This window comes from Nerophis ophidion, linkage group LG17 (assembly GCF_033978795.1).
Source record: "Nerophis ophidion isolate RoL-2023_Sa linkage group LG17, RoL_Noph_v1.0, whole genome shotgun sequence".
NCBI lineage: Eukaryota > Metazoa > Chordata > Actinopteri > Syngnathiformes > Syngnathidae > Nerophis > Nerophis ophidion.
The window spans coordinates 41,933,742-41,960,530 of NC_084627.1; the positions used below are offsets into that span (position 1 = coordinate 41,933,742).

General features: G+C 42.8%; 1 protein-coding gene across 1 annotated transcript in view; it reads left to right on the forward strand.

Annotated features, from left to right (window-relative positions):
- LOC133536451 (ephrin type-A receptor 5) overlaps window positions 1–26,789 on the forward strand; it is a 195,293-nt gene that overhangs the window by 43,066 nt on the left and 125,438 nt on the right. The window contains exon 3 of the mRNA XM_061876979.1: window positions 5,387–6,101. Coding sequence (XP_061732963.1) covers window positions 5,387–6,101 — 715 coding nt within the window. The remainder of the gene's footprint in view (window positions 1–5,386; window positions 6,102–26,789) is intronic.

The window sequence follows — 26,789 nt, forward strand, 5'->3', positions numbered from 1 at the left end:
TGTGGTCAGATGAAACCAAAAAATAACTTTTTGGTATAAACTCAACTCGTCGTGTTTGGAGGAAGAAGAATACTGAGTTGCAGCCCAAGAACACACACCTACTGTGAAGCATGGGGGTGGAAACATCATGCTTTGGGTCTGTTTTTCTGCTAAGGGGACAGGACGATTGATCCGTGTTAAGGAAAGAATGAATGGGGCCATGTATCGTGAGATTTTGAGCCAAAACCTCCTTCCATCAGTGAGAGCTTTGAATGGTTGACCAAATACTTATTTTCCACCATAATCTACAAATAAACTCTTTAAAATTCCTGGATTTTTTTTTCCACATTCTGTCTCTCACAGTGGAAGTGTACCTATGATGAAAATTACAGACCTCTGTCATCATTTTAAGTGGGAGAACTTGCACAATCGGTGGCTGACTAAATACATTTTTGCCTCATACTGAAGTGTTACCATGTTTTTTTTTTGAGTGGTGCACAAAATTAACCGTGCATGAACATCACCTTGTTCGAACAACGAAACCAACAGTGCGTATACTCACAACAAATTACACACCTGCAAATCAGTCAGGGGCGGTATAGCTCGGTTGGTAGAGCAGCCGTGCCAGCAGGTTCGATCCCCGCTTCCGCCATCCTAGTCACTGCCATTGAGTCCTTGGGCAAGACACTTCACCCACCTGCTCCCAGTGCCACCCACACTGGTTTAAATGTAACTTAGATATTGGGTTTCACTATTTAAAGCGCTTTGAGTCACTAGAGAAAAAAACGCTATATAAATATATTTCACTTCACTTCAGCTGTTGCCGTATCCGTAATACACCGATGGGGAGAAGTTTTCATTCACACGATGAGCCCGACTCACCGAACCCCTAGGGTTCGATCGAACCCAGGTTAAGGACCACTGATCTAGTATTTGGCTCTCTTTTAGATGGAATGGTTTTCTGTTTTGGAACCAGGATTTATGTCATCACTTGTAGGGACTCTACTTTTCCTTCTTGATGTCACAAGAAGGGTAAAAATACAAGAACACACACGTTTGTAAATTGTGAGTGTACTCAAAAGCAAATCAATCAATCAATGTTTATTTATATAGCCCTAAATCACAAATGTCTCAAAGGACTGTACAAACCATTACGACTACAACATCCTCGGAAGAACCCACAAAAGGTCAAGGAAAACTCACACCCAGTGGGCAGGGAGAATTCACATCCAGTGGGACGCTAGTGACAACATCTGCGTTCAAAGGACTACGGCTTATTAGTGATTCCCAAAGCCCAAAAAAAGTCTGCTGGCTATAGAGCGTTTTCCGTTCGGGCTCCAGTACTCTGGAATGCCCTCCCGGTAACAGTTCGAGATGCCACCTCAGTAGAAGCATTTAAGTCTCACCTTAAAACTCATTTGTATACTCTAGCCTTTAAATAGACTCCCTTTTTAGACCAGTTGATCTGCCGTTTCTTTTCTTTTTCTTCTATGTCCCACTCTCCCTTGTGGAGGGGGTCCGGTCCGATCCGGTGGCCATGTACTGCTCGCCTGTGTATCGGCTGCGGACATCGCTGCGCTGCTGAACCGCCTCCGCTTGGGATGGTTTCCTGCTGGCTCCGCTGTGAACGGGACTCTCGCTGCTGTGTTGGATCCGCTTTGGACTGGACTCTCGCGACTGTGTTGGATCCATTATGGATTGAACTTTCACAGTATCATGTTAGACCCGCTCGACATCCATTGCTTTCCTCCTCTCCAAGGTTCTCATAGTCATCATTGTCACCGACGTCCCACTGGGTCATTATTGTCACCGATGTCCCACTGGGTGTGAGTTTTTTAGTGAGATCATAAAGTTTTCCTTACCTACCGAGGATGTCGTAGTGGTTTGTGCAGCCCTTTGAGACACTAGTGATTTAGGGCTATATAAGTAAACATTGATTGATTGATTGAATGCTGACTATGAGAAACCTTGGAGAGGACCTCAGATGTGGGCAACCCCCCCCCCCCCCCCCCCCTCTAGGGGACCGAAAGCAATGGATGTCGAGCGGGTCTAACATGATACTGTGAAAGTTCAATCCATAGTGGCTCCAACATAGCTGCGAGAGTTCAGTTCAAAGCGGATCCAAGACAGCAGCGAGAGTCCCGTCCAAAGGAAACCATCTCAAGCGGAGGCGGATCAGCAGCGTAGATATGTCCCCAACCGATACACAGGCGTGTGGTCCATCCTGGGTCCCGACGAGCGGTCCATCCTGGGTCTCGACTCTGGACAGCCAGTACTTCATCCATGGTCATCGGACCGGACCCCCTCCACAAGGGAGGGGGGGGACATAGGAGAAAAAGAAAAGAAGCGGCAGATCAACTGGTCTAAAAAGGGAGTCTATTTAAAGGTTAGAGTATACAGATGAGTTTTAAGGTGAGACTTAGATGCTTCTACTGAGGTAGCATCTCAAAATGCAGTTGAAACAAGCAATATAGTACATGTGAAATGCACTATTACTGCTATGATGCACATCTACACAAAAAACAAGGTATTTGTACGACGGTAAATGGTTGGAATAATGTGGTGTTGCGACCTGAGCTAAAGAGGGGGAGGCGTGCAAAGTGATGGGTTGTAAAAGGAGGGAGACATGCAGGGGTGTCAGACAAAGACAAAGACAAAGGCACAAGGTTGTGTACAGCAGGCAGGGAAAGGATGATTAATAAGAGCCATTAAGCTGTAACAGCAGATCATAGTCTGCTCCCTCTGGCCATATTACGCTGACATGATGAAACGCTTGTATTAGCCATGGGAGAGTGCTAGTCATGCAGATAATAGCCACGTCCCGGGAGTCATGCAGATAATAGCCACGTCCCAAGAGAGCTGCAGAAGGAATGAATGCGGGCCTGGCCGTCATTTACATACAAACTTCATGAATGGATGGCACGAGTCTTTCACGTCTCATAGATCTTCAATATAATGCACTCCACTACTAATTCAGTGTTTAGAATTATTCAGACTCAGATTTGAGGATTATTTAGCTCTCCATGCTGAGCTTTTTTTTTTTTAATTGATTGATTGATTGAAACTTTTATTAGTAGATTGCACAGTACAGTACATATTCCGTACAAATGGTAACACCCGAATACGTTTTTCAACTTGTTTAAGTCGCGGTCCACGTTAATCAATTCATGGTACAAATATATACTATCAGCATAATACAGTCATCACACAAGTTAATCAACATAGTATCCATCCATTTTCTACCGCTTATTCCCTTTCGGGGTCACGGGGGGCGCTGGCGCCTATCTCAGCTACAATCGGGCGGAAGACAGGGTACACCCTGGACAAGTCGCCACCTCATCGCAGGGCCAACACAGATAGACAGACAACATTCACACTCACATTCACACACTAGGGCCAATTTAGTGTTACCAATCAACCTATCCCCAGGTGCATGTCTTTGAATTATTTACATTATTTACAATCCGGGGGGTGGGATGAGGAACTTTGGTTGATATCAGTACTTCAGTCATCAATCAATCAATCAATCAATCAATGTTTACTTAAATAGCCCTAAATCACTAGTGTCTCAAAGGGCTGCACAAACCACTACGACATCCTCGGTAGGCCCACATAAGGGCAAGGAAAACTCACACCCAGTGGGACGTCGGTGACAATGATGACTATGAGAACCTTGGAGAGGAGGAAAGCAATGGATGTCGAGCGGGTCTAACATGATACTGTGAAAGTTCAATCCATAATGGATCCAACACAGTCGCGAGAGTCCAGTCCAAAGCGGATCCAACACAGCAGCGAGAGTCCCGTTCACAGCGGAGCCAGCAGGAAACCATCCCAAGCGGAGGCGGATCAGCAGCGCAGAGATGTCCCCAGCCGATACACAGGCGAGCAGTACATGGCCACAGGGAAATGGACATTGAAACAGTGTAGGTCTGACTTAGTAGGATATGTACAGCCAGCAGAGAACATAGTGAGTTCAGATAGCATAAGAACAAGTAAATACAGTGGGGCAAAAAAGTATTTAGTCAGCCACCGATTGTGCAAGTTCTCCCACTTAAAATAATGACAGAGGTCTGTAATTTTCATCATAGGTACACTTCAACTGTGAGAGACAAATGTGAAGAAAAAAAAATCCAGGAATTTTAAAGAATTTATTTGTAAATTATGGTGGAAAATAAGTATTTGGTCAAGCATTCAAAGCTCTCACTGATGGAAGGAGGTTTTTGGCTCAAAATCTCACGATACATGGCCCCATTCATTCTTTCCTTAACACGGATCAATCGTCCTGTCCCCTTAGCAGAAAACTAGCCGCAAAGCATGATGTTTCCACCCCCATGCTTCACAGTAGGTATGGTGTTTTTGGGATGCAACTCAGTATTCTTCTTCCTCCAAACACGACGAGTTGAGTTTATACCAAAAAGTTCTATTTTGGTTTCATCTGATCACGTGACCTCCTCCTAATCCTCTGCTGTATCATCCATGTATCCATTTTGGTATAAACTCAACTTGTTGTGTTTGGAGGAAGAATACTGAACTTTTAAAAATGGTTTCACTGTATAAGCGTTTATAAATTAAAACTTTTAAAAAAAACATTTATTATGTAATATTAAATGTGTCTAAAACTGGCTTCCCTGGCTTCGAGACTCTCCTGAAGGACAGTGCAGCGAAGACACAACAAACTCCCTTCTTGTCTCTCATGGACACACACCTGTTGATGTTGACTTTGGACTAGCGACTGCACAATACTTCAAGGCCGCGGAACAGAGACACAGTACGGGCTTACACATACACACATCCACAAAAATATACGCCACACATACACACCCCATACCCCCCCATCCCAACGCACTCGACGCAAATCCCATAGGGATGATGAATGGATGGTCAGCGCCTGAAAGATGCGGCCTACCACCATGACCTGGAACTACCTTCCCTCTGTTGCTAGATATCTCGAGATGTGTGTTGTAATATGTATATGTGCTTTGCTATGGAGGTTTTTTCCCACTCCAGACTGGGCCCCCTTAGGAGCCCAGTCTAGATTGTATTTTTTTACTCATCCTTCCCCAGCCTTGACCTTTTCCCCATCTTTTACAGGGCGCCTTATGGCAACCCTTCAGCATTCTTGTTCTGTAACCCTGTACACAGTTTTTTTGTCTAGTCTTGAACAGGTTTGTGCTGAAAACAAAGTTTCAACAATAAAGACCTATCCTATCCTATCCTTATAAAGGAGTTGGTCGGGTCTCGCTGCAGTCAGACACACTTTAGAACTGTCCGCATGGCTTTATTTGCAATAACTAAATCGGTTATTGTCGTTCTCTAAACTATTCTAGTCCATGTCCATGCATCTCAAACTGGATGATTCCCCCCGCCTCTAGTCTTCTTTCTCATCTTGGTGTATCTGCTTTTCCAGTGGGAGGAAATCGGCGAGGTGGATGAAGACTACGCCCCCATCCACACTTACCAAGTGTGCCGGGTCATGGAGCAGAACCAGAACAACTGGCTTCACACCAACTGGATACTAACCGAGGGAGCCCAGCGGGTCTACATCGAGCTGAAGTTCACCCTGAGAGACTGCAACAGCCTCCCCGGGGGCGTGGGCACCTGCAAGGAGACCTTCAACATGTACTACTACGAGACCGACGGGGATGAGATGGAAGACGGGGAGCTGAGAGACGGCGAGGGGATCACGGTGGAGGAAGACCGGGCCATGAAGGAGAGCCGCTACATCAAGATCGACACCATCGCAGCAGACGAGAGCTTCACAGAGCTGGACCTGGGGGACCGGGTCATGAAGCTCAACACTGAAGTCCGCGATCTAGGCCCGCTGACTCGGAAGGGCTTCTACTTGGCCTTCCAGGATTTAGGAGCCTGCATCGCCCTGGTCTCAGTGCGGGTTTTCTACAAACGCTGCCCGTTTCTGGTGAAAAGCCTGGCCGAGTTCTCCGACACCATCCCAGGGTCGGAGGCCTCGCAGCTGGTGGAGGTCGTGGGCCGCTGCGTCAACAACTCCCTGCCTCTGTACGAGCCTCCCAGGATGCATTGCAGCGCCGAGGGGGAGTGGCTGGTGCCCATCGGGAAGTGTGTGTGCCAGCAAGGATTTGAGGAAATCGCCGGATCCTGTCAAGGTAAGCACTTTTTTTTTTTCTTGTATTCCTACTTCATCCTGCATTGTCTGCTTCTTTATTCATCGGGATACGTTTTTTTTATTTTACTGAGTGCCTGTGTTTTTACCGGGCTTAGTGGAGGTTTTCTCCTGAGCCCTGCAGCACTTTGCTGCTCTCCTGCATCCGCCTCTCCGCTCAGCCTGGAGCCCAAACATTCCCACCTCTCAATTCCCACCTGCACCTCGGTCTCTCCTTCTCTCTAATGCTCCTTTTAAGAAACACCACTGCTGCAGATTTGCTATTTATTACCAAGTTCTTATGCAGAAGAGTGGAGAAACAAGTTGACTTTATGTCATACTTGTCAACCTTGAGACTGCCGATTTCGGGATGTGGAGGGGGCGTGGTCGGGGGTTAGGCGAGAGGCGTGGTTGGGGGCGCGGTTAAGAGGGGAGGAGTATATTTACAGCTATCCATACATCCATTTTTCTACCACTTATTCCCTTTGGGGTCGCGGGGGGGGCGTGGGTGCCTATCTCGGATACAATCGGACGGAAGGCGGCGTACACCCTGGACAAGTCGCCACCTCATCGCAATATGTGTAGAAATCTTTATTTATAAGTGAATCACTTGTTTGTTTTTCAACACGTTTTTTTGTTATTTTTATACCTTTTTTTCCAAATAGTTCAAGAAAGACCACTACAAATGAGCAATATTTTGCACTGTTATACAATTTAATAAATCAGAAACTGATGACATAGTGCTGCACTGAAAAAAGTCGGTGTTTAAAAACAAAAACAAAATATATGAAAATGAGGGGTATTTTACTTGAGCGAAGCAAAATTATCTGCCAATAGAACAAGAAAATTTGGCTAGTGAAGTGAAGTGAATTATATTTATATAGCGCTTTTCTCTATTGACTCAAAGCGCTTTACATAGGGAAACCCAATATCTAAGTTACATTTAAACCAGTGTGGGTGGCACTGGGAGCAGGTGGGTAAAGTGTCTTGCCCAAGGACACAACGGCAGTGACTAAGATGGCGGAAGCGGGAATCGAACCTCCAACCCTCAAGTTGCTGGCACGGCCGCTCCACCAACCGAGCTATGCCAAGACTTTCCAAAACAAGTAAAATTAGCTAACCTCAATGAACCCAAAAAAAAAGCCGTAAAATAAGTATATTATCACTTTTTGCTCGATATATTGAAAACTATTCTTAAATTGAGTAAAAGCTAGTGCCGTTATCTTGACTTAATGATATGCGTTCAGCATTATGATTTTTTTTTTCATGCTTGAAGTAAAAAATTATTACTTTCAACAAGTAGTTTTATACTTGTGAGTGTTAATGACACAGCTTTGCAACAGTTGATATTCTAGTTTCAAGCATGTCTTACTCGATATAGGTCATATAATCTTAGCAACAAGCTGTAATATCTTACTGAGATGATTTCGGACCAAAACCCTGAAAACAAGTAAAACACTCTAACATAAAATCTGCTTAGTGAGAAGAATTATCTTACCAGACAGAAAATAAGCAAATATCACCCTTATTTGAGATATTTAATCTTACTTAGATTTCAGTTTTTGTAGTGTGTATTTTACTTCTTTATGTTTTTTTTTTTTTCAACCAAAAATACTTTGCTCTGATTAGGGGGTACTTGAATTGAAAAAATGTTCACAGGTGGTACATCACTGTAAAAAGCTTAAGAACCACTGCTTTAGAAGTCGTAGATGTTATTGTCATATATGCATGTACAGTAGATAGCAGTATTGACCTGTTTAAGAGTTCACAACATTGGTATTTACGGAAGACGAAAACGTGACTGCTGTTGTTGTGTGTTGTATCCGCGCTGGGAGGACGTTATTGAACCTGCCTAACAATAAACCCAAATAAGAAACCAAGAACTCACCCTCGATCATTCTACGGTTATAACCTCATTGGGCAGGTACTCTGTTTATATTGTGGGAAAGTGGACGTGAAAAGAGGCTGTCGACACGAAACTCGGGTCCGCATGGAGCTGGAGGGAGCGTGGCCTCCAGCTCTGCCTGAATTTCGGGAGATTTTCGGGAGAACATTTGTCCCGGGAGGTTTTCGGGAGAGGCGCTGAATTAAGGGAGTCTCCCGGAAAATCCGGGAGGGTTGGCAAGTATGCTTTGTATCATTAAACCATATCCAATTGTTTTTACAATCCACAAAGTATGGGAAAATACCCTCTAAAATTTCACAAAATGCCACAAATTCCGTCAGATGAGGTGGTTCGGATACCCCTCGATCGCCTCCCTAAGGAGGTGTTTAGGGCACGTCCCAGGACTTGTTGGGAAGACTATGTCTCCCGGCTGGCCTGGGAACGCCTCGGGATCCCCCGGGAGGAGCTGGACCAAGTGGCTGGGGAGAGGGAAGTCTGGGTTTCCCTGCTTAGGCTAGTCTTCTCGGACAAGCAAAAGAAAACGGTTGGATGCATGGATGTCTTTGTCACTGAACAGAAAGTTTACTTCTTGTAGTCATTTTCCATGGCCACTGATGCTCAGACTCCTTTCGAGCCCCCCCTTCAGTAATTTGTCACTTGAGCGGCTGAAGGACAAACAATATGTTGGCCAGGTGACCTTCTGATTAGCAGACAGCCAATCTACCCCCCTGTGTCCTGCTGGCCCACTTTGGTGTTCCATTGTCCCCAAGCTATGTGCACTGGGCGGCTTTATCAAGGACCATTTAGCATGGCCACTTTGCCATCCTGCCTCCAGAAAGTCACAGTAAATCTCTCCTTTCCTCGCTGCCCACTTTTCAGGCTTTAATTTGTACACTAGTTTCACACCACCTTGGTGTTCTCCTAATATCGGTGTATTAATACAACCTTTTGTCTGGGCCTGCAGGTACAATTCTCGTTGTGCGGTTAATTAAATAAATGCTTCTCCTGCTCGTCTTTAAATGAGATGTTCTTATTTAAACGGGGATAGCAGGTCTATTCTATGTTTCATACTTGATCATTTTGCGATGGATATTGCCATATTTTTGCTGACTGAAAGGATTTAGTAGAGAACATCAACGATACTTTTGGTTGCTAATAAAAAAGCCTTGCTTCACTCTAACTTTCCTCATCCACAAATCTTTCATCCTCGCTCAAATCAATGGGGACTCGTCGCTTTCTTGGTCCGAATGGCACTTGCTGCTGGTGGCTATGATTAGAAACAATGTGAGGATGTGAGGAGCTGTCACGCCAAATTTCTCCCCCCCTACAACATTTTCACCCCCCCCCCCCTCCCCCCTCCCCATTTACTTCCGGGGTCATGATTAATACAGACGTTTTGTTAACGCTATATTATAAAAATATAAAGCTATATTATGAAAATACAGACATTTTAGTAACACAATATTATAAAAAATTTAAAAATTAAAATAAAAAAACAATTTACAAACACAAGCTATGGATGACGTAAGAGGAAATGTGAGGAAACGTGACCCCTGAAGTAAATGCGCCATCCCATAGCTTGTGTTTGTGAATTGTTTTTTTAAATGTTTTTTTATTTTTTATAATACAGCGTTAACAAAACGTCTGTATTTTTATAATATAGCGTTATATTTTTATAATATAGCATTGTATTTTCATAATATAGCGTTATATTTTTATAATATAGCGTTAACAAAACTTCTGTATTAATCATGACCCTGGAAGTAATTGGGGGGGGGGGTTTGTAAGGGGGAAGAAATCTGGCGCGACAGCTCCTCACATCCTCACATTGTTTCTAATCAAAGCCACCAGCAGCAAGTGCCATTCGGACCAAGAAAGCGACGAGTTCCCCATTAATTTGAGCGAGGATGAAAGATTTGTGGATGAGGAAAGTTAGAGTGAAGCACTAAAAACTAAAAAAATAAAATAGAAAAGGCGACGGCTTCAGGTGGCGGCAGTGTGAGCGTTTCAGATGTAATTAGACACATTTACTAGGATAATTCTGGAAAATCCCTTATCTGCTTATTGTGTTAATAGTGTTTTAGTGAGATCATAAAGTCATACCTGAAAGTCTGAGGGCTGCGGTGAACGCCAGTGTCTCTCAGCTGCAGGAGGAGGTCGCATAATCCACTGAAGTCTCCGGTGAGAGCCGACTTATTATCACAATGTTCCCATCCAAAAACTTACTGGTTGACGTAGAGAAACATGTTCGCTTGACGGCTCTGTGTTAAAGCTTCACAACAAACAATGAAACACCGGCTGTGTTTCGGTGCTAAAGGCAGCTGCAATCCATCGCTTTCCACCAACAGCATTCTTCTTTGACGTCTCCATTATTAATTGAACAAATTGCAAAAGATTCAGCAACACAGATGTCCAAATTACCGTGCAATTATGCGATAGGCTAATATGTCCCCTCCAACCAATAACGTCACAAACACGCGTCATCATTCCGCGACGTTTTCAACAAGGAACTCCGCGGGAAATTTAAAATTGTAATCTAGTAAACTAAAGCGGCCGTATTGGCATGTGTTGCAATGTTAATATTTCATCATTGATATATAAACTATCAGACTGCGTGGTCGGTAGTCGTTGGTTTCAGTAGGTCTTTAAAAAGGACATTTCTTTCCTTGGTTCTGCTGCCTTTTTCATGGACTCTGCCAAGGTTCCAAAACATTAAGCAATGTTTCATTTCAACAACGTTCTTCTAAGGAGGCGAAGTTGTGTCACATGCTAATTATCAAAGGTTGTTCAACATTAATTTCTGGATAAGAGGCGTCTCAGCGCTGAGCAGTAAACAGGTCTCACATGGCCAGTCAAGCTAAACAAATAAACCTGACTCCTCTAGCAACGAATGAAGCGCCAGTATTTCCTTTATTTACACCACAGAATACTAATGAGGTGTCACACTGCCAGCCTTTTCAAGGATCTCTTTTTTTCAGCTTGATATGTTTTAAATCAGGGGTCACCAGGTAGCCCGTAAAGACCAGATGAGTCGCCCGCTGGCCTGTTCTAAAAATAGCTCAAATAGCAGCACTTACCAGTGAGCTGCCTCTATTTTTTTTTTATTTCATTTATTTACTAGCAAGCTGGTCTCGCTTTGCTCAACATTTTTAATTCTAAGAGAGACAAAACTCGAATAGAATTTGAAAATCCAAGAAAATATTTTAAAGACTTGGTCTTCACTTGTTTAAATAAATTCATTAATAGTTTTACTTTGCTTCTTATAACTTTCAGAAAGACAATTTTAGAGAAAAAATACAACCTTAAAAAGGATTTTAGGATTTAACATATATCTTTGTTACCTTTTTAAATTCTTTCCTCTTCTTTCCTGACAATTTAAATCAATGTTCAAGTATTTTTTTTTATTGTAAAGAATAATAAATACATATTAATTTAATTCTTCATTTTAGCTTCTGTTTTTTCGACGAAAAATATTTGTGAAATATTTCTTCAAACTTATTATGATTAAAGTTCCCCAAAAATTATTCCGGCAAATCTAGAAAATTTGTAGAATCAAATTTAAATACTATTTCAAAGTCTTTTGAATTTCTTTTAAAATTTTCGTTCTGGAAAATCTAGAAAATAAAAATGATTTGTCTTTGTTAGAAATATAGCTTGGTCCAATTTGTTATATATTCTAATAAAGTGCATATTGGATTTTAACCTATTTAAAATATGTCATCAACATTCTAAAATTAATCTTAATCAGGAAAAATTACTAATGATGTTCCATAAATTCTTATTTTAATTTTTTCAAAAAGATTTGAATTAGCTAATTTTTCTCTTCATTTTTTTCGGTTGAATTTTGAATTTTAAAGAGTCGAAATTGAAGATAAACTATGTTTCAAAATTTAATTTGCATTTTTTTCATCTTTTCTCCTCTTTTAAACCGTTTAATTAAGTGTTTTTTTCATCATTTATTCTCTACAAAAAACCTTCCGTAGAGGAAGAAAAATGTACGACGGAATGACAGACAGAAATACCCATTTTTTTATATATATATATAGATTTATTTATTAAAGGTAAAATGAGCAAATTGGCTATTTCTGGTCATTTATTTAAGTGTGTATCAAACTGGTAGCCCTTCGCATTAATCAGTACCCAAGAAATAGCTCTTGGTTTCAAAAAGGTTGGTGACCCCTGTTCTAAATAGTACGTGGGCTTCATTAGTCATAAGCAGGGATGGGTACCAGTACCTGGTACCTGGACATTGCTACTGCTACTCAACGGTAACCAATCTTTAGTACTATTTTGTGCCTTCATGTTGTAATGAATGTTAATTTGTGTTACGACCAAGACGCCACAGAAGCAAGGACGCAGTTTTAGCTCTATTTATTATAATATATAATATGATGAAGTGTGTAACTAATCCAGATGTGTGGTGTGCGACTATGTGTAGTGATTAGAACACAATTTCCCGACTCATATGGAAACGGGGTTTGTATTTGAATAAAAGTAAGATGCATTCTGTTTTGTTCATTTGCCGTTGTATTCATTTTATATGTCTGTCATTAAACTGTAATATTTTGGGGGTTTTTTAGCTGTATTTTCTACTTTACATTAACCTTTTGTGCTGCTGGAATGAACATGAATAGCCATTCGGCCTACTCAGTCACATTGTAAGCACGCACACCTGGCTGAGAGTGAACTGTCGCAGGTGAGAGTGCAGCACAATGTGAGAAAATGTAGCCGAGCATGATTTAACGCGTCTTTTTAAACGTGGCACAGAAGTGGTGGTGGGCCAGCTCATCCTCACCTGCTTTGTCTTCCTCTCGTTTTGTTACCACTCCGCTATTTCTCTGTCTCCATTTTATCTTTACTTGACGGCCTCCAATCTTCCACCGCGCTTGCCCGTCTTTTCTTTTCCCATCCAACTTTGGCGGAGTTTATCTCCATGTCGCTGTCACTCATTTATTGTGTCCCAGCCCCCCATCCCCCGCCGCCTATTCGAGAACAAAACCTCGACGTTGGCACTCGGTGAGGGTCCCTCCCCTCTTTGAAGGGCCCTCCACACAGCACACACACATTTGTGTTTGCTTCGCTGTTGTCTGCTATTATAAGGAGATTAGTGGAGAACATTAGTATAATAGATTGGTCATTAAATTGAATGAAAGATGTCAAATATTGTGTCTGATAATAGGACGGTAAATCCCCAGAAATAAACAAAAAACTGCTAGATGCACCTATGGAAATATAAGTCTTGTAAATTGCCTCACGCACTTAATAAACATTTGACTTGCATAATGCATACATACTCACCACTAATGAATGATAATGAACGATGATGAAATGTGAGTCGTGGTCTCGACCAGATGTCCTCAATTCAATTTGTACCCACTCTCTGTCGGAAGGAGTTCCATCTTTGTGAAGGCGAATATAAATGTTATACATATGAATCTTTGTGTGATCATGATCTTATTAGAAATGTTTTAGATTGTTCTTCTGACATAAGAGTTTATAGCTCGGTTGGTAGAGTGGCCGTGCCAGCAACTTGAGGGTTGCAGGTTCAATTCCCGCCTCTGCCAACCTAGTCACTGCCGTTGTGTCCTTGGGCAAGACACTTTACCCACCTGCTCCCAGTGCCACCCACACTGGTTTGAATGTAACTTAGATATTCGGTTTCACTATGTAAAGCGCTTTGAGTCACTAGAGAAAAAGCGCTATATAAATATAATTCACTTCACTTCACTACTCAAATCTTGGAGGCCCACAGACGTATTTTTCAATGAGGTCCATTTAAGCAATAATGTAATATTCAAAACAAAATGTCATGATCCATCAAAACAACAATATTCATACTTGCAGCTTTATTTGGCGATTTCAGTGCTTTTAAAGGCCTACTGAAATGAGATTTTCTTATTTAAACGGAGATATTAGGTCCATTCTACGTGTCATACTTGATCATTTTGCGATATTGCCATATTTTTGCTGAAATGGATTTAGTAGAGAACATTGATGATAAAGTTTGCAACTTTTGGTCGCTAATAAAAAAGCCTTGCCTGTACCGGAAGTAGCAGACAATGTGCGCGTGACGTCACGGGTTGTAGCGCTCCTCACTTCCTCACATTGTTTATAATCATAGCCACCAGCAGCAAGTGCAATTCGCACCGAGAAAGCGACAAGTTCCCCATTAATTTGAGCGACGATGAAAGATTCGTGGATGAGGAAAGTTAGAGTGAAGCACTAAAAAAAAAGGCGACGGCAGTGTGGGCGATTCAGATGTTATTAGACACATTTACTAGGATAATTCTGGAAAATCCCTTATCTGCTTATTGTGTTAATAGTGTTTTAGTGAGATTATAAAGTCATACCTGAAAGTCGGAGGGCTGCGGTGAACGCCAGTGTCTCTAAGAGGAGCCAAGATCACAGCTGCCTTTTTGACAGCTACAGGAAGAGGTCACATAATCCACTCAAGTCTCAGGCAAGAGTCGACTTATAATCACAATTTTCCCATCCAAAAACTTCCTGGTTGACGTGGAGAAACATGTTCGCTTGACCGCTCTGTGTTAAAGCTTCACAACAAACAAAGAAACACCGGCTGTGTTTCGGTTGCTAAAGGCAGCTGCAATCCACCGCTTTCCACCAACAGCATTCTTCTTTGACGTCTCCATTATTAATTGAACAAATTGCAAAAGATTCAGCAACACAGATGTCCAAATTAATGGGAAATTATATGTATTATAAAAATACAGACGTTTTGTTAACGCTATATTATAAAAAATCAAAAATCAAATAAAGAAACAATTTACAAACACAAGCTATGGATGACGTAAGAGGAAACGTGAGGAAACGTGACCCCTGAAGTAAATGCGTCATCCCATAGCTTGTGTTTGTAAATTGTTTTGTTTAAATGTTTTTTTATTTTTTATAATACAGCGTTAACAAAACGTCTGTATTTTTATAATATAGCGTTAATAAAACGTCTGTATCAATCATGACCCCGGAAGTAAATGGGGTGGGGGTGGGGGGGGGGGGGGGTTTGTAGGGGGGAAGAAATTTGGCGTGACAGCTCCTCACATCCTCACATTGTTTATAATCATAGCCACCAGCAGCAAGTGCCCTTCGGACCAAGAAAGCGACGAGTTCCCCATTAATTTGAGCGAGGATGAAAGGTTTGTGGATGAGGAGAGTTAGAGTGAAACACTAAACAATAAAAAAAATTAAATCTAAAAGGCGCCGGCTCCAGGTGGCGGCAGTGGGAGCGTTTCAGATGTAATTAGTCACATTTGCTAGGATAATTCTGGAAAATCCCTTACCTGCTTATTGTGTTGATAGTGTTTTAGTGAGATTATAAAGTCATACCTGAAAGTCGGAGGGCTGCGGTGAACGCTAGTGTCTCTCAACTGCAGGAGGAGGTCGCATAATCCACTCAAGTCTCCGGTAAGAGCCGACTTAATACCACAATTTTCCCATCCAAAAACTTGCTGGTTGACGTGGAGAAACATCTTCGCTTGACCGCTGTGTGTTAAAGCTTCACAACAAACAAAGAAACACCGGCTGTGTTTCGGTGGTAAAGGCAGCTGCAATCCACCGCTTTCCACCAACAGCATTCTTCTTTGACGTCTCCATTATTAATTGAACAAATTGCAAAAGATTCAGCAACACAGATGTCCAAATTACTGTGTAATTATGCAATGAAAAGAGACGACTTTTAGCCGTAAGTGGTGCTGGGCTAATATGTCCCCTCCAACCAATAATGTCACTAAACTCCTCGGGAAATTTTTTATTGTAATTTAGTAAACTAAAGCGGCCGTATTGGCATGTGTTGCAATGTTAATATTTCATCATTGATATATAAACTATCAGACTGTGTGGTCGGTAGTAGTGGGTTTCAGTAGGCCTTTAAATGTTATACATATGAATCTTTGTGTTATCATGAACTTATTATTAGCAATGTTTTGGATTGTTCTTATGACATAACTACTCAAATCTTGGAGGCCCACGGATGTTTTTTGTCAATGAGGTCCATTCATTAAGGTATGTCAGGTTATAAGTAATAATGTAATATTCAAAACAAACTGTCATGTTCCATCAAAACACCAAAATATTCCTACTTGCAGTTTGATTTGGCGATTTCAGTGCTTTTAATTGTGTTGTTGTCCCCCCTGAATGTTGAGAAATTGTTTTCTAATGTTCCTGTGGCTCATCTCATCATGGCGTTTTAAATTGGACTTCTTCACAATTTGGAACGTGCCGTTTTTATTCAAATTCAACAAAGTGTCAATATGTGAAGGGCTTAGGTGCGTACAGTAGCCAGATATTGTACTCGAGTAAGAGTACTGTTACTTTAGAGATGTATCACTCAAGTAAAAGTAAGGAGAAGTCACCTAAATATTTACTTGAGTAAAAGTAAAAAGTATTTTGTGAAAAAACTACTCAAGTACTGAGTAACTGATAAGTAACCTGTTCGTTTAATAATGACGGCAACAAGTAATGCACAAAAACATAAAAATAGCAATGGACAAATTCCGAGCCAGGAATATCTCTAAAGCAACTAAAACAATAATATATATTAAATAATATATATTTGGTTTTACACTGTATTGAAAAAAAATTGGAAAATGAATTTTACCTTTGCAACCTCTTTTTACTATTGGCTAAGTTTTATATTCATAAATGTAAGTTTCGCAATAGTTAACCTGTTTTTTTTTTTGCCTTTAAAGAAGATTTAGAACTCTACATTAAAACACTCTACCTGGCTGTAGAATCAAATTTAAATCTTATTTCAAAGTCTTTTGAATTTCTTTTAAAATTTGTGTTCTGGAAAATCTACAAGAAATAATGATTCGTTTTTGTTAGAAATATAGCTCGGTCCAATTTGTTATATATTCTATTATATATTCGGTATAGCTCGGTTGGTAGAGTGGCCGTGCCAGCAACTTGAGGGTTGCAGGTTCGATTCCCGCTTCCGCCATCCTAGTCACTGCCATTGTGTCCTTGGGCAAGACACTTTACCCACCTGTTCCTGGTGCCACCTACACTGGTTTAAATGTAACTTAGATATTGGGTTTCACTATGTAAAGCGCTTTGAGTCACTAGAAAAAAGCGCTATATAAATATAATTCACTTCACTTCACTAACAAAGTGCAGATTGGATTTTAACCTATTGAAAACATGTCATCAAAATTCTAAAATGAATCACGGTGGCAGAGGGGTTAGTGCGTCTGCCTCACAATACGAAGTTCCTGCAGTCCTGGGTTAAAATCCAGGCTCGGGATCTTTCTGTGTGGAGTTTGCACCTGGGGATAGGTTGATTGGCAACACTAAATTGGCCCTAGTGTGTGAATGTGAATGTGAATGTTGTCTGTCTATCTGTGTTGGCCCTGCGATGAGGTGGCGACTTGTCCAGGGTGTACGCCGCCTTCCGCCCGATTGTAGCTGAGATAGACGCCAGCGCCCCCCGCGACCCCAAAAGGGAATAAGCGGTAGTAAATGGATGGATGGATGGATGGAATCTTAATCAGGAAAAATTACAAATGATGTTCCATAAATTCTTTTTTAATTTTTTTCAAAAAGATTCAAATTAGGTAATTTTCCTATTCATTTTTTGGGTTGAATTTTGAATTTTAAAGAGTCGAACTTGAAGATTTGTGGACTTGGAGAAGGCATTCGACCGTGTCCCTCGGGAAGTCCTGTGGGGAGTGCTCAGAGAGTATGGGGTATCGGACTGTCTTATTGTGGCGGTCCGTTCCCTGTACGATCAGTGCCAGAGCTTGGTCCGCATTGCCGGCAGTAAGTCGAACAGGTTTCCAGTGAGGGTTGGACTCCGCCAAGGCTGTCCTTTGTCACCGATTCTGTTCATAACTTTTATGGACAGAATTTCTAGGCGCAGTCAAGGCGTTGAGGGGTTCCGGTTTGGTAACCGCAGGATTAGGTCTCTGCTTTTTGCAGATGATGTGGTCCTGATGGCTTCATCTGGCCGGGATCTTCAGCTCTCACTGGATCGGTTCGCAGCCGAGTGTGAAGCGACCGGAATGAGAATCAGCACCTCCAAGTCCGAGTCCATGGTTCTCGCCCGGAAAAGGGTGGAGTGCCATCTCCGGGTTGGGGAGGAGACCCTGCCCCAAGTGGAGGAGTTCAAGTACCTAGGAGTCTTGTTCACGAGTGAGGGAAGAGTGGACCGTGAGATCGACAGGCGGATCGGTGCGGCGTCTTCAGTAATGCGGACGTTGTACCGGTCCGTTGTGGTGAAGAAGGAGCTGAGCCGGAAGGCAAAGCTCTCAATTTACCGGTCGATCTACGTTCCCATCCTCACCTATGGTCATGAGCTTTGGGTCATGACCGAAAGGATAAGATCACGGGTACAAGCGGCCGAAATGAGTTTCCTCCGCCGTGTGGCGGGGCTCTCCCTTAGAGATAGGGTGAGAAGCTCTGCCATCCGGGAGGAACTCAAAGTAAAGCCGCTGCTCCTCCACATCGAGAGGAGCCAGATGAGGTGGTTCGGGCATCTGGTCAGGATGCCACCCGAACGCCTCCCTAGGGAGGTGTTTAGGGCACGTCCAACCGGTAGGAGGCCACGGGGAAGACCCAGGACACGTTGGGAAGACTATGTCTCCCGGCTGGCCTGGGAACGCCTCGGGATCCCCCGGGAAGAGCTAGACGAAGTGGCTGGGGAGAGGGAAGTCTGGGTTTCCCTGCTTAGGCTGTTGCCCCCGCGACCCGACCTCGGATAAGCGGAAGATGATGGATGGATGGATGGAACTTGAAGATAAACAATGTTTCAAATTTTTTTTAATTTTTTCAATGTTTTCTCCTCTTTCAAACTGTTCCATTTAGTGTTTTTTTCATCATTTATTCTCTACAAAAAACCTTCCGTAAAAAGAAAAAAAATGTACAACGGAATGACAGACAGAAATACCAATTTTTTTTATATATATATATAGATTTATTTATTAAAGGTAAATTGAGCAAATTGGCTATTTCTGGCGTCAGAAAGCCGCTATATTTCTTCTTTTAAGTGTCAGCTCGGCAAGCAAAAGCAGGACTAGGAAGTGGTTATATTTGCATATGAAGCATCTTTTGACGCTATACAGTGGTGTGAGGTGACAGCTAAATGTAGCGTGCATGAGACGTATAGATGTTGGCGCAACTGCAGCTGGGATAATTGGCCAGAGTCTGCGGCACAGGCAGCCTGCGGAGCCACACAGCACGGGTGGGGGTGGAAACACAATGGATGGATGGATGGATGGATGCATGCACGGATGGATGCGTGGACAGGACTGGCGGAGAGAAGTGGGAGATTTCTCTCCACAGGGGGCGAGGTCTAGTAGACAAAGAGATGGATGTTTCTGGGGCGATGAGGACGGATAAGTGAGGACACACGTGGGCAGACGGATGAAGAGAGATATGAAGTAGAGATACACTATATTGCCAAAAGTATTTGGCCACCTGCGTTGACTCACATATGAAGTGCCATCCCTATAAGCTTTCCACTGACAGTTTGTTTGTGTTTTAGTTTTTCCTCTGTGTGTGTCTAGTATTTCCTGTCCTTAGTTCCTGTCAGCGCTCTTATTTTGTCAGTTTCCTGTCTTTCTCCCTGAGCGCTGTTTCACCTCAGCTGCGGCTGATTGGAACCTGGCCACACCTGGTGTCAATCAGCCCACTCCTATTTGTACCTGATTTGTCCTCCAGTCAGGGTTGGATTATTGTATTGTATGGTTGTGTCATGTCGTGTCGGGTCGTTGCAGCGTAGCGGTAAGCCATATTTGGTAGCTGTTTATAGCTTACTGTCTTTTGTTCCCTGCTTCCTGTTAGGCTTGCCACTGACAGTTTGTTTGTGTTTTAGTTTTTCCTCTGTGTGTGTTTAGTATTTCCTGTTTTTAGTTCCTGTCAGCGCTCTTATTTTGTCAGTTTCCTGTCCTTCTCCCTGAGCGCTGTTTCACCTCAGCTGCGGCTGATTGGCACCTGGCCACACCTGGTGTCAATCAGCCCACTCCTATTTGTACCTGCTTTTGTCCTCCAGTCAGGGCTGGATTATTGTCTTGTATGGTCGCTCCTGTTGTGTCGTGTCGTGTCGGGTCGTTGCAGCGTAGCGGTAAGCTATATTTGGTAGCTGTTTATAGCTTACTGTCTTTTGTTCCCTGCTTCCTGTCCGGCTTGCCACTGACAGTTTGTTTGTGTTTTAGTTTTTCCTCTGTGTGTGTCTAGTATTTCCTGTCCTTAGTTCCTGTCAGCACTCTTATTTTGGTTCAGCTTCCTGTTTGTCTCCCTGTGTGCTGTTTTCCCTCAGCTGCGGCTGATTGCGACCTGGCCACACCTGGTGTCAATCAGCCCACTCCTATTTGTACCTGCTTTTGTCCTCCAGTCAGGGCTGGATTATTGTATTGTATGGTCGCTCCTGTTGTGTCGTGTCGTGTCGGGTCGTTGCAGCGTAGCGGTAAGCTATATTTGGTAGCTGTTTATAGCTAACTGTCTTTTGTTCCCTGGTTCCTGTCCGGCTTGCCACTGACAGTTTGTTTGTGTTTTAGTTTTTCCTCTGTGTGTGTGTTTAGTATTTCCAGTTTTTAGTTCCTGTCAGCGCTCTTATTTTGTCAGTTTCCTGTCCTTCTCCCTGAGCGCTGTTTCACCTCAGCTGTGGCTGATTGGCACCTGGCCACACCTGGTGTCAATCAGCCCACTCCTATTTGTACCTGCTTTTGTCCTCCAGTCAGGGTTGAATTATTGTATTGTATGGTTGTGTCGTGTCGTGTCGGGTCGTTGCAGCGTAGCAGTAAGCTATATTTGGTAGCTGTTTATAGCTTACTGTCTTTTGTTCCCTGCTTCCTGTCTGGCTTGCCACTGACAGTTGCTTTGTGTTTTAGATTTTCCTCTGTGTGTGTTTAGTATTTGCTGTTTTTGGCACCCGGCCAAACCTGGTGTCAATCAGCCCACTCCTATTTGTACCTGCTTTTGTCCTCCAGTCAGGGCTGGATTATTGTATTGTATGGTTGTGTCGTGTCGGGTCGTTGCAGCGTAGCAGTAAGCTATATTTGGTAGCTGTTTATAGCTTACTGTCTTTTGTTCCCTGCTTCCTGTCTGGCTTGTTACTGACAGTTTGTTTGTGTTTTAGTTTTTCCTCTGTGTGTGTTTAGTATTTCCTGTTTTTAGTTCCTGTCAGCGCTCTTATTTTGTTAGTTTCCTGTCGTTCTCCCTGAGCGCTGTTCCACCTCGGCTGCGGCTGATTGGCACCTGGCCACACCTGGTGTCAATCAGCCCACTCCTATTTGTACCTGCTTTTGTCCTCCAGTCAGGGCTGGATTATTGTATTGTATGGTCGCTCCTGTTGTGTCGTGTCGTGTCGGGTCGTTGCAGCGTAGCGGTAAGCTATATTTGGTAGCTGTTTATAGCTTACTGTCTTTTGTTCCCTGCTTCCTGTCTGGCTTGCCACTGACAGTTTGTTTGTGTTTTAGTTTTTCCTCTTTGTGTGTTTAGTATTCCCTGTCCTTAATTCCTGTCAACACTCTTATTTTGGTTCAGCTTCCTGTTTGTCTCCCTGTGTGCTGTTTTCCCTCAGATGCGGCTGATTCGGACCTGGCCACACCCGTAGTCAATCAGCCCACTCCTATTTTACCTACTTTGTTCCTCCAGTCATTGCTGGATTATTGTCGCTCTTGTGTCGTTGCTACCTGTCGTGTCGTGGATTGTCGATGTCAATTCTTGTTGCTCTTGTCGTATCTTTACAGCGTAGCGGTAAGCTATATTTTGTTAGCTATTTGTAGCTTACTGGCTTTTGTTCCCTGCTTCCCGTCAGGCTTGCCACTGACAGTTTGGTTGTGTTTTAGTTTTTCCTCTGTGTGTGTTTAGTATTTCCTGTCCTTAGTTCCTGTCAGCACTCTTATTTTGGTTCAGCTTCCTGTTTGTCTCCCTGTGTGCTGTTTTCCCTCAAATGCGGCTGATTGGGACCTGGCCACATCTGTGGTCAATCAGCCCGCTCCTATTTTACCTGCTTTGTTCCTCCAGGCAGTGCTGGATTATTGTCGCTCTTGTGTCGTTGCTACCTGTTGTGTCGTGGATTGTCGATGTCAATTCTTGTTGCTTTTGTTGTATCTTTGCGGCGTAGCGGTAAGCTATATTTTGTTTGCTATTTGTAGCTTACTGGCTTTTGTTCCCTGCTTCCAGTTTTGTTTGTTCATAGCTCTTTGTGTTTGTTATCCGCCCACGTGCGCGCTTTTTGCTTGTACCCTTTGACTGTTTCTTATTGTTTTCTTAGTGTTTTAAATGAAATCATGGTTTCGTGTCCCTGCATCTTTGGGTTCGTCAATAACAAACTCTGACACTTCTAGTTTTGTTTGTTCATAGCCTAGTTCGTTGTTTTCTAGCTCCCATGCTAGCTCTTTTAGTTTGTTATCCGCCTTGTGCGCGCTTTTTGTTGGTACCCTTTTGTTTTTCCTTGTTTAGTGTTTAATTAAATCATGTTTCCTTACCCAATACCTGCGTCCTTCTCTGCATCTTGGGGTTCGTCACAAACTAACTTTGAAAATCCCATTCCTAACCCACAGGGTTCAATATGATGTGGGTCCACATTTTGCAGCTATTACAGCTTCAACTCTTCTGGGAAGGCTGTCCACAAGGTTGCAGAGTGTGTTTTTAGGAATGTTCCACCATTCTTCCAAAAGCTTATTGGTTCACACACTGATGTTGGTGCAGAAGGCTTGGCTCTCAGTCTCTGTTCTAATTCATCCCAAAGGTGTTCTATCGGGTTCAGGTCAGGACTCTGTGCAGGCCAGTCAAGTTCATCTACACCACACTCTGTCATCCATGTCTTTATGGGCCTTGCTTTGTGCACTGTTGCACAGTCATGTTGGAAGAGGAAGGGTCCCACTACAAACTGTTCCAACAAGGTTCGGAGCATGGAATTGTGCAAAATGTTTTGGTGTCCTGGAGCATTCAAAGTTCCTTTCACTGGATCTAAGGGCCCAAGCCCAACTCTGGAAAAAACACCTCACACCATAATTCCTCCTCCACCAAATTTCACACTCAGCACAATGCAGCCCAAAATGTACCCTTCTCCTCCAAACCCAGATTAGTCCATCAGATTGCCGGATGGAAAAGCGTGATTTATCAGTCCATAGAAGACGTCTCCACTGCTCTAGAGTCCAGTTGTGATATGCTTTACACCACTGCATAACACGCTTCTCATTAGACTTGATGATTTATGGCTTAGCTGCAGCTGCCCGGCCATGGAAACCCATTCCATGAAGCTCTCTGTGTACTGTGCGTGGGCTATTTGGAAGAGAAGTTTGGAGCTCTGTGGCAACTGACTGTGCAGAAAGTCTTTGCACTATGCTGACCTCTCTGTCAGTTTACGTGTTCTACCACTTGGTGGCTGAGTTGCTGTTGTTCCCAAACTCTTCACTCTTCCTATAGTAAAGTTGACTTTGGAATATTTAAGAGCGAGGAACGTTCACGACTGGATTTTTTGCACAGGTGGCATCCTGTGACAGTTCCACGCTGGAAATCACTGAGAGCGGCCCATTCTTTCACAAACGTTTGTAGAAACAGTCTCCATGCCTAAGTGCTTGATTTGATACACCTGTGATACCTGATTCTCATCATTTGGATGGATGGCCAAATACTTTTGGCAATATAGTGTATGAAGTAGAGATATGAAGTAGAGATATGAAGTCGAGGTTAGAGCTGCAAGATAGACTTTGCCCTTCTGAAACTCAGGCAATGAATTCTGAAAGTAATCCAAGTGTTCAAGCGGAAGTAAATTGAATTTGATAGGTTTCGAAAAATTGATAACGGAGGGCCGACTTTTATAGTGTTTGTCGCGGAACTTTAACTTGAGTTTAGATTTAGTATCTGCACCTTTTCCACTGCCGCCACCACAAGCCCACGGAGTGTGCATTACAACAACCTGCAGAAAACCTGCTTGGGGAAAAATGGGTGCAACTCCTCCTTAGTCGCTGTAAGTTCTAAGAAAACACTCTTCTGTCCTTTCTTCTAATCATGGCAGACTTGGGGATAGTTTAGTTTAGTTTCGTTTAGTTTATTATTTCTTCAGTCAATGGCCAACAAAATAAACAGTTTTATACAAACAAACAGTTGTACATTCATAAATTGAAATATTAAACTATAATAGACAACAAAAAAGACTATAATTGGACTAATAAAGATTCAGAACCTTATCTTTTTGAAGCTGAAGCTATGGAGGATGAACTACTGTTTCTAGAAGCAAGCGCGGAAAAAGAGTGAGAAGTTGTAGCAGACAGAAGCCGATACAGTGAGGTGAAAGTGACTCAAAGCTGCAAAATGTGGAACTTGAAGCCGAGCTATTTCGACATAAATTGAGTGCTTACCCAAATAAACCGGAAAAAAAATGTCCCCGGCCAGCTGGACAAAACAATCTACTGCCCATCAAGTTTGTCCCACTTTATATTGATCATGATGCATGCAGCTTGTCATGTGTGTATCAGCTAGCCACACAGCGTATGAAATGTTGGCTAATACTTGACAGATACCGTTTTTCACTCAGTACAAATTGGTGTCCTATCACAATGTTGTGGGTTACAAACTCAAACGTGTTCCGTGCTGACGTAGAAGCTAGCTTTTTCCTTGCCGTAGGTAGCTTTCACATAGCTCACCGATGTGTTGGAACGCTAGAAAAAGAGTTCCTCAGTGTTCACTCTTACAATAATAGTTTGTTAGTGTTGGATCCACTTTGGACTGGACTCTCACGGCTGTATTGGATCCAGTATGGGTTGAACTTTCACAGTATCATGTTAGACCCGCTTTCTGGGGCGGTTTAGCTCGGTTGGTAGAGCGGCCGTGCCAGCATCTTGAGGGTTGCAGGTTCGATTCCCGCTTCCGCCATCCTAGTCGCTGCCGTTGTGTCCTTGGGCAAGACACTTTACCCACCTGCTCCCAGTGCCACCCACACTGGTTTCAATGTAACTTAGATATTGGGGTTTCACTATGTAAAGCGCTTTGAGTCACTAGAGAAAAAGCGCTATATAAATATAATTCACTTCACTTCACATTGCTTTCGGTCCACTAGGGGGGTTGCCCACATATGTGGTCCTCTCCAAGGTTTCTCATTGTCATCATTGTCACTGTCACCGACGTCCCACTGGGTGTGAGTTTTCCTTGCCCTTATGTGGACTTTACCGAGGATGTCGTTGTGGTTTGTGCAGCCCTTTGAGACACTAGTGATTTAGGGCTATATAAATAAACATTGATTGATTGATTGATTGATTGATTATTATACAGGTTCTGGAACGTAAATGAAGTATTGTTGAATGCATTTTTAAAGTGATTTAGAGGATGTAGGCACAAATTAGCAGCCTCGCTTCCATCAGTCTAATCCAGGTCAGGTGTGGCTACAAGTGTAGCTTACCCCCATCAAGGTATGAATGTAGAGTGAATAAATGATCGGTTCTCCGTTTCCTGGGAAGCACTGAGTGTCTAGAAAAGTGCTATATAAATCTAATCCATTATTATTATTATTGTTTTTGAAGCCAAGTGATCTTAAATATTTGACAGTTTTAAAGAGTTTTGAATCAAGTAGTGAATTGAAAAGTACATGGCTTCAGTTTTTTTCATGGTGGTGTCATAGGTATGAAGAAATTATATATATATATATATATATATATATATATATATATGTATATATATATATATTATAGGTCTCTTCATTGACTTCTGCAATTCTGGTATTGTAGCAACTCTACTGTGGTCCTCTGCTAATTGTATAGTTGAATGATAGCAAACGGAATTAAAGGCCTACTGAAATGAGATTTTCTTATTTAAACGGGGATATCAGGTCCATTCTATATGTCATACTTGATCATTTCGCGATATTGCCATATTTTTGCTGAAAGGATTTAGAAGAGAACATCGACGATAAAGTTCGCAACTTTTGGTCGCTAATAAAAAGCCTTGCCTGTACCGGAAGTAGCAGACAAAGTGCGCGTGACATCAAGGGTTGTGGAGCTCCTCACATCCTCACATTGTTTACAATCATGGCCACCAGCAGCGAGAGCGATTCGGACCGAGAAAGCAACGATTTTCCCATTAATTTGAGCAAGGATGAAAGATTTGTGGATGAGGAAAGTGAGAGTGAAGGACTACAAAAAAAGACTATACAGTGGGAGCGATTCAGGTGTTATTAGACAAATTTACTAGGATTATTCTGAAAAAATCCCTTATCTGCTTATTGTGTTACTATTGTTTTAGTGAGATTATATGGTCGTACCTATATTGGGACGGCGTGGCGCAGTGGGAGAGTGGCCGTGCGCAACCCGAGGGACCCTGGTTCAATCCCCACTTCGTACCAACCTCGTCACGTCCGTTGTGTCCTGAGCAAGACACTTCACCCTTGCTCCTGAAGGGTGCTGGTTAGCGCCTTGCATGGCGGCTCCCTCCATCAGTGTGTGAATGTGTGTGTGAATGGGTAAATGTGGAAGTAGTGTCAAAGCGCTTTGAGTATCTTGAAGGTAGAAAAGCGCTATACAAGTACAACCCATTTATCATTTATTTACCTATACAACCTGAAGATTGGCCCCGCACCTTTCTTCAGCAACAGTCGACGGGTGGTGGCGATGCCCATCTCTGCCCTTCGCAAGGGACCCTCTTCAATCTTTCGAAATGATCGCTGCATAATACCCTGTACTTTGTGTGTGTGGTCCAATCCAACCGTGTACGCTTGACCGCTCTGTTCCATAGTAAAGCTTCACCGTCATCTTTCGGGAATGTAAACAATAAAACACCGGCTGAGTTTGTGTTGCTATAGGCGGCCGCAATACACCGTTTCCCACCTACAGCTTTCTTCTTTGACGTCTCCATTAT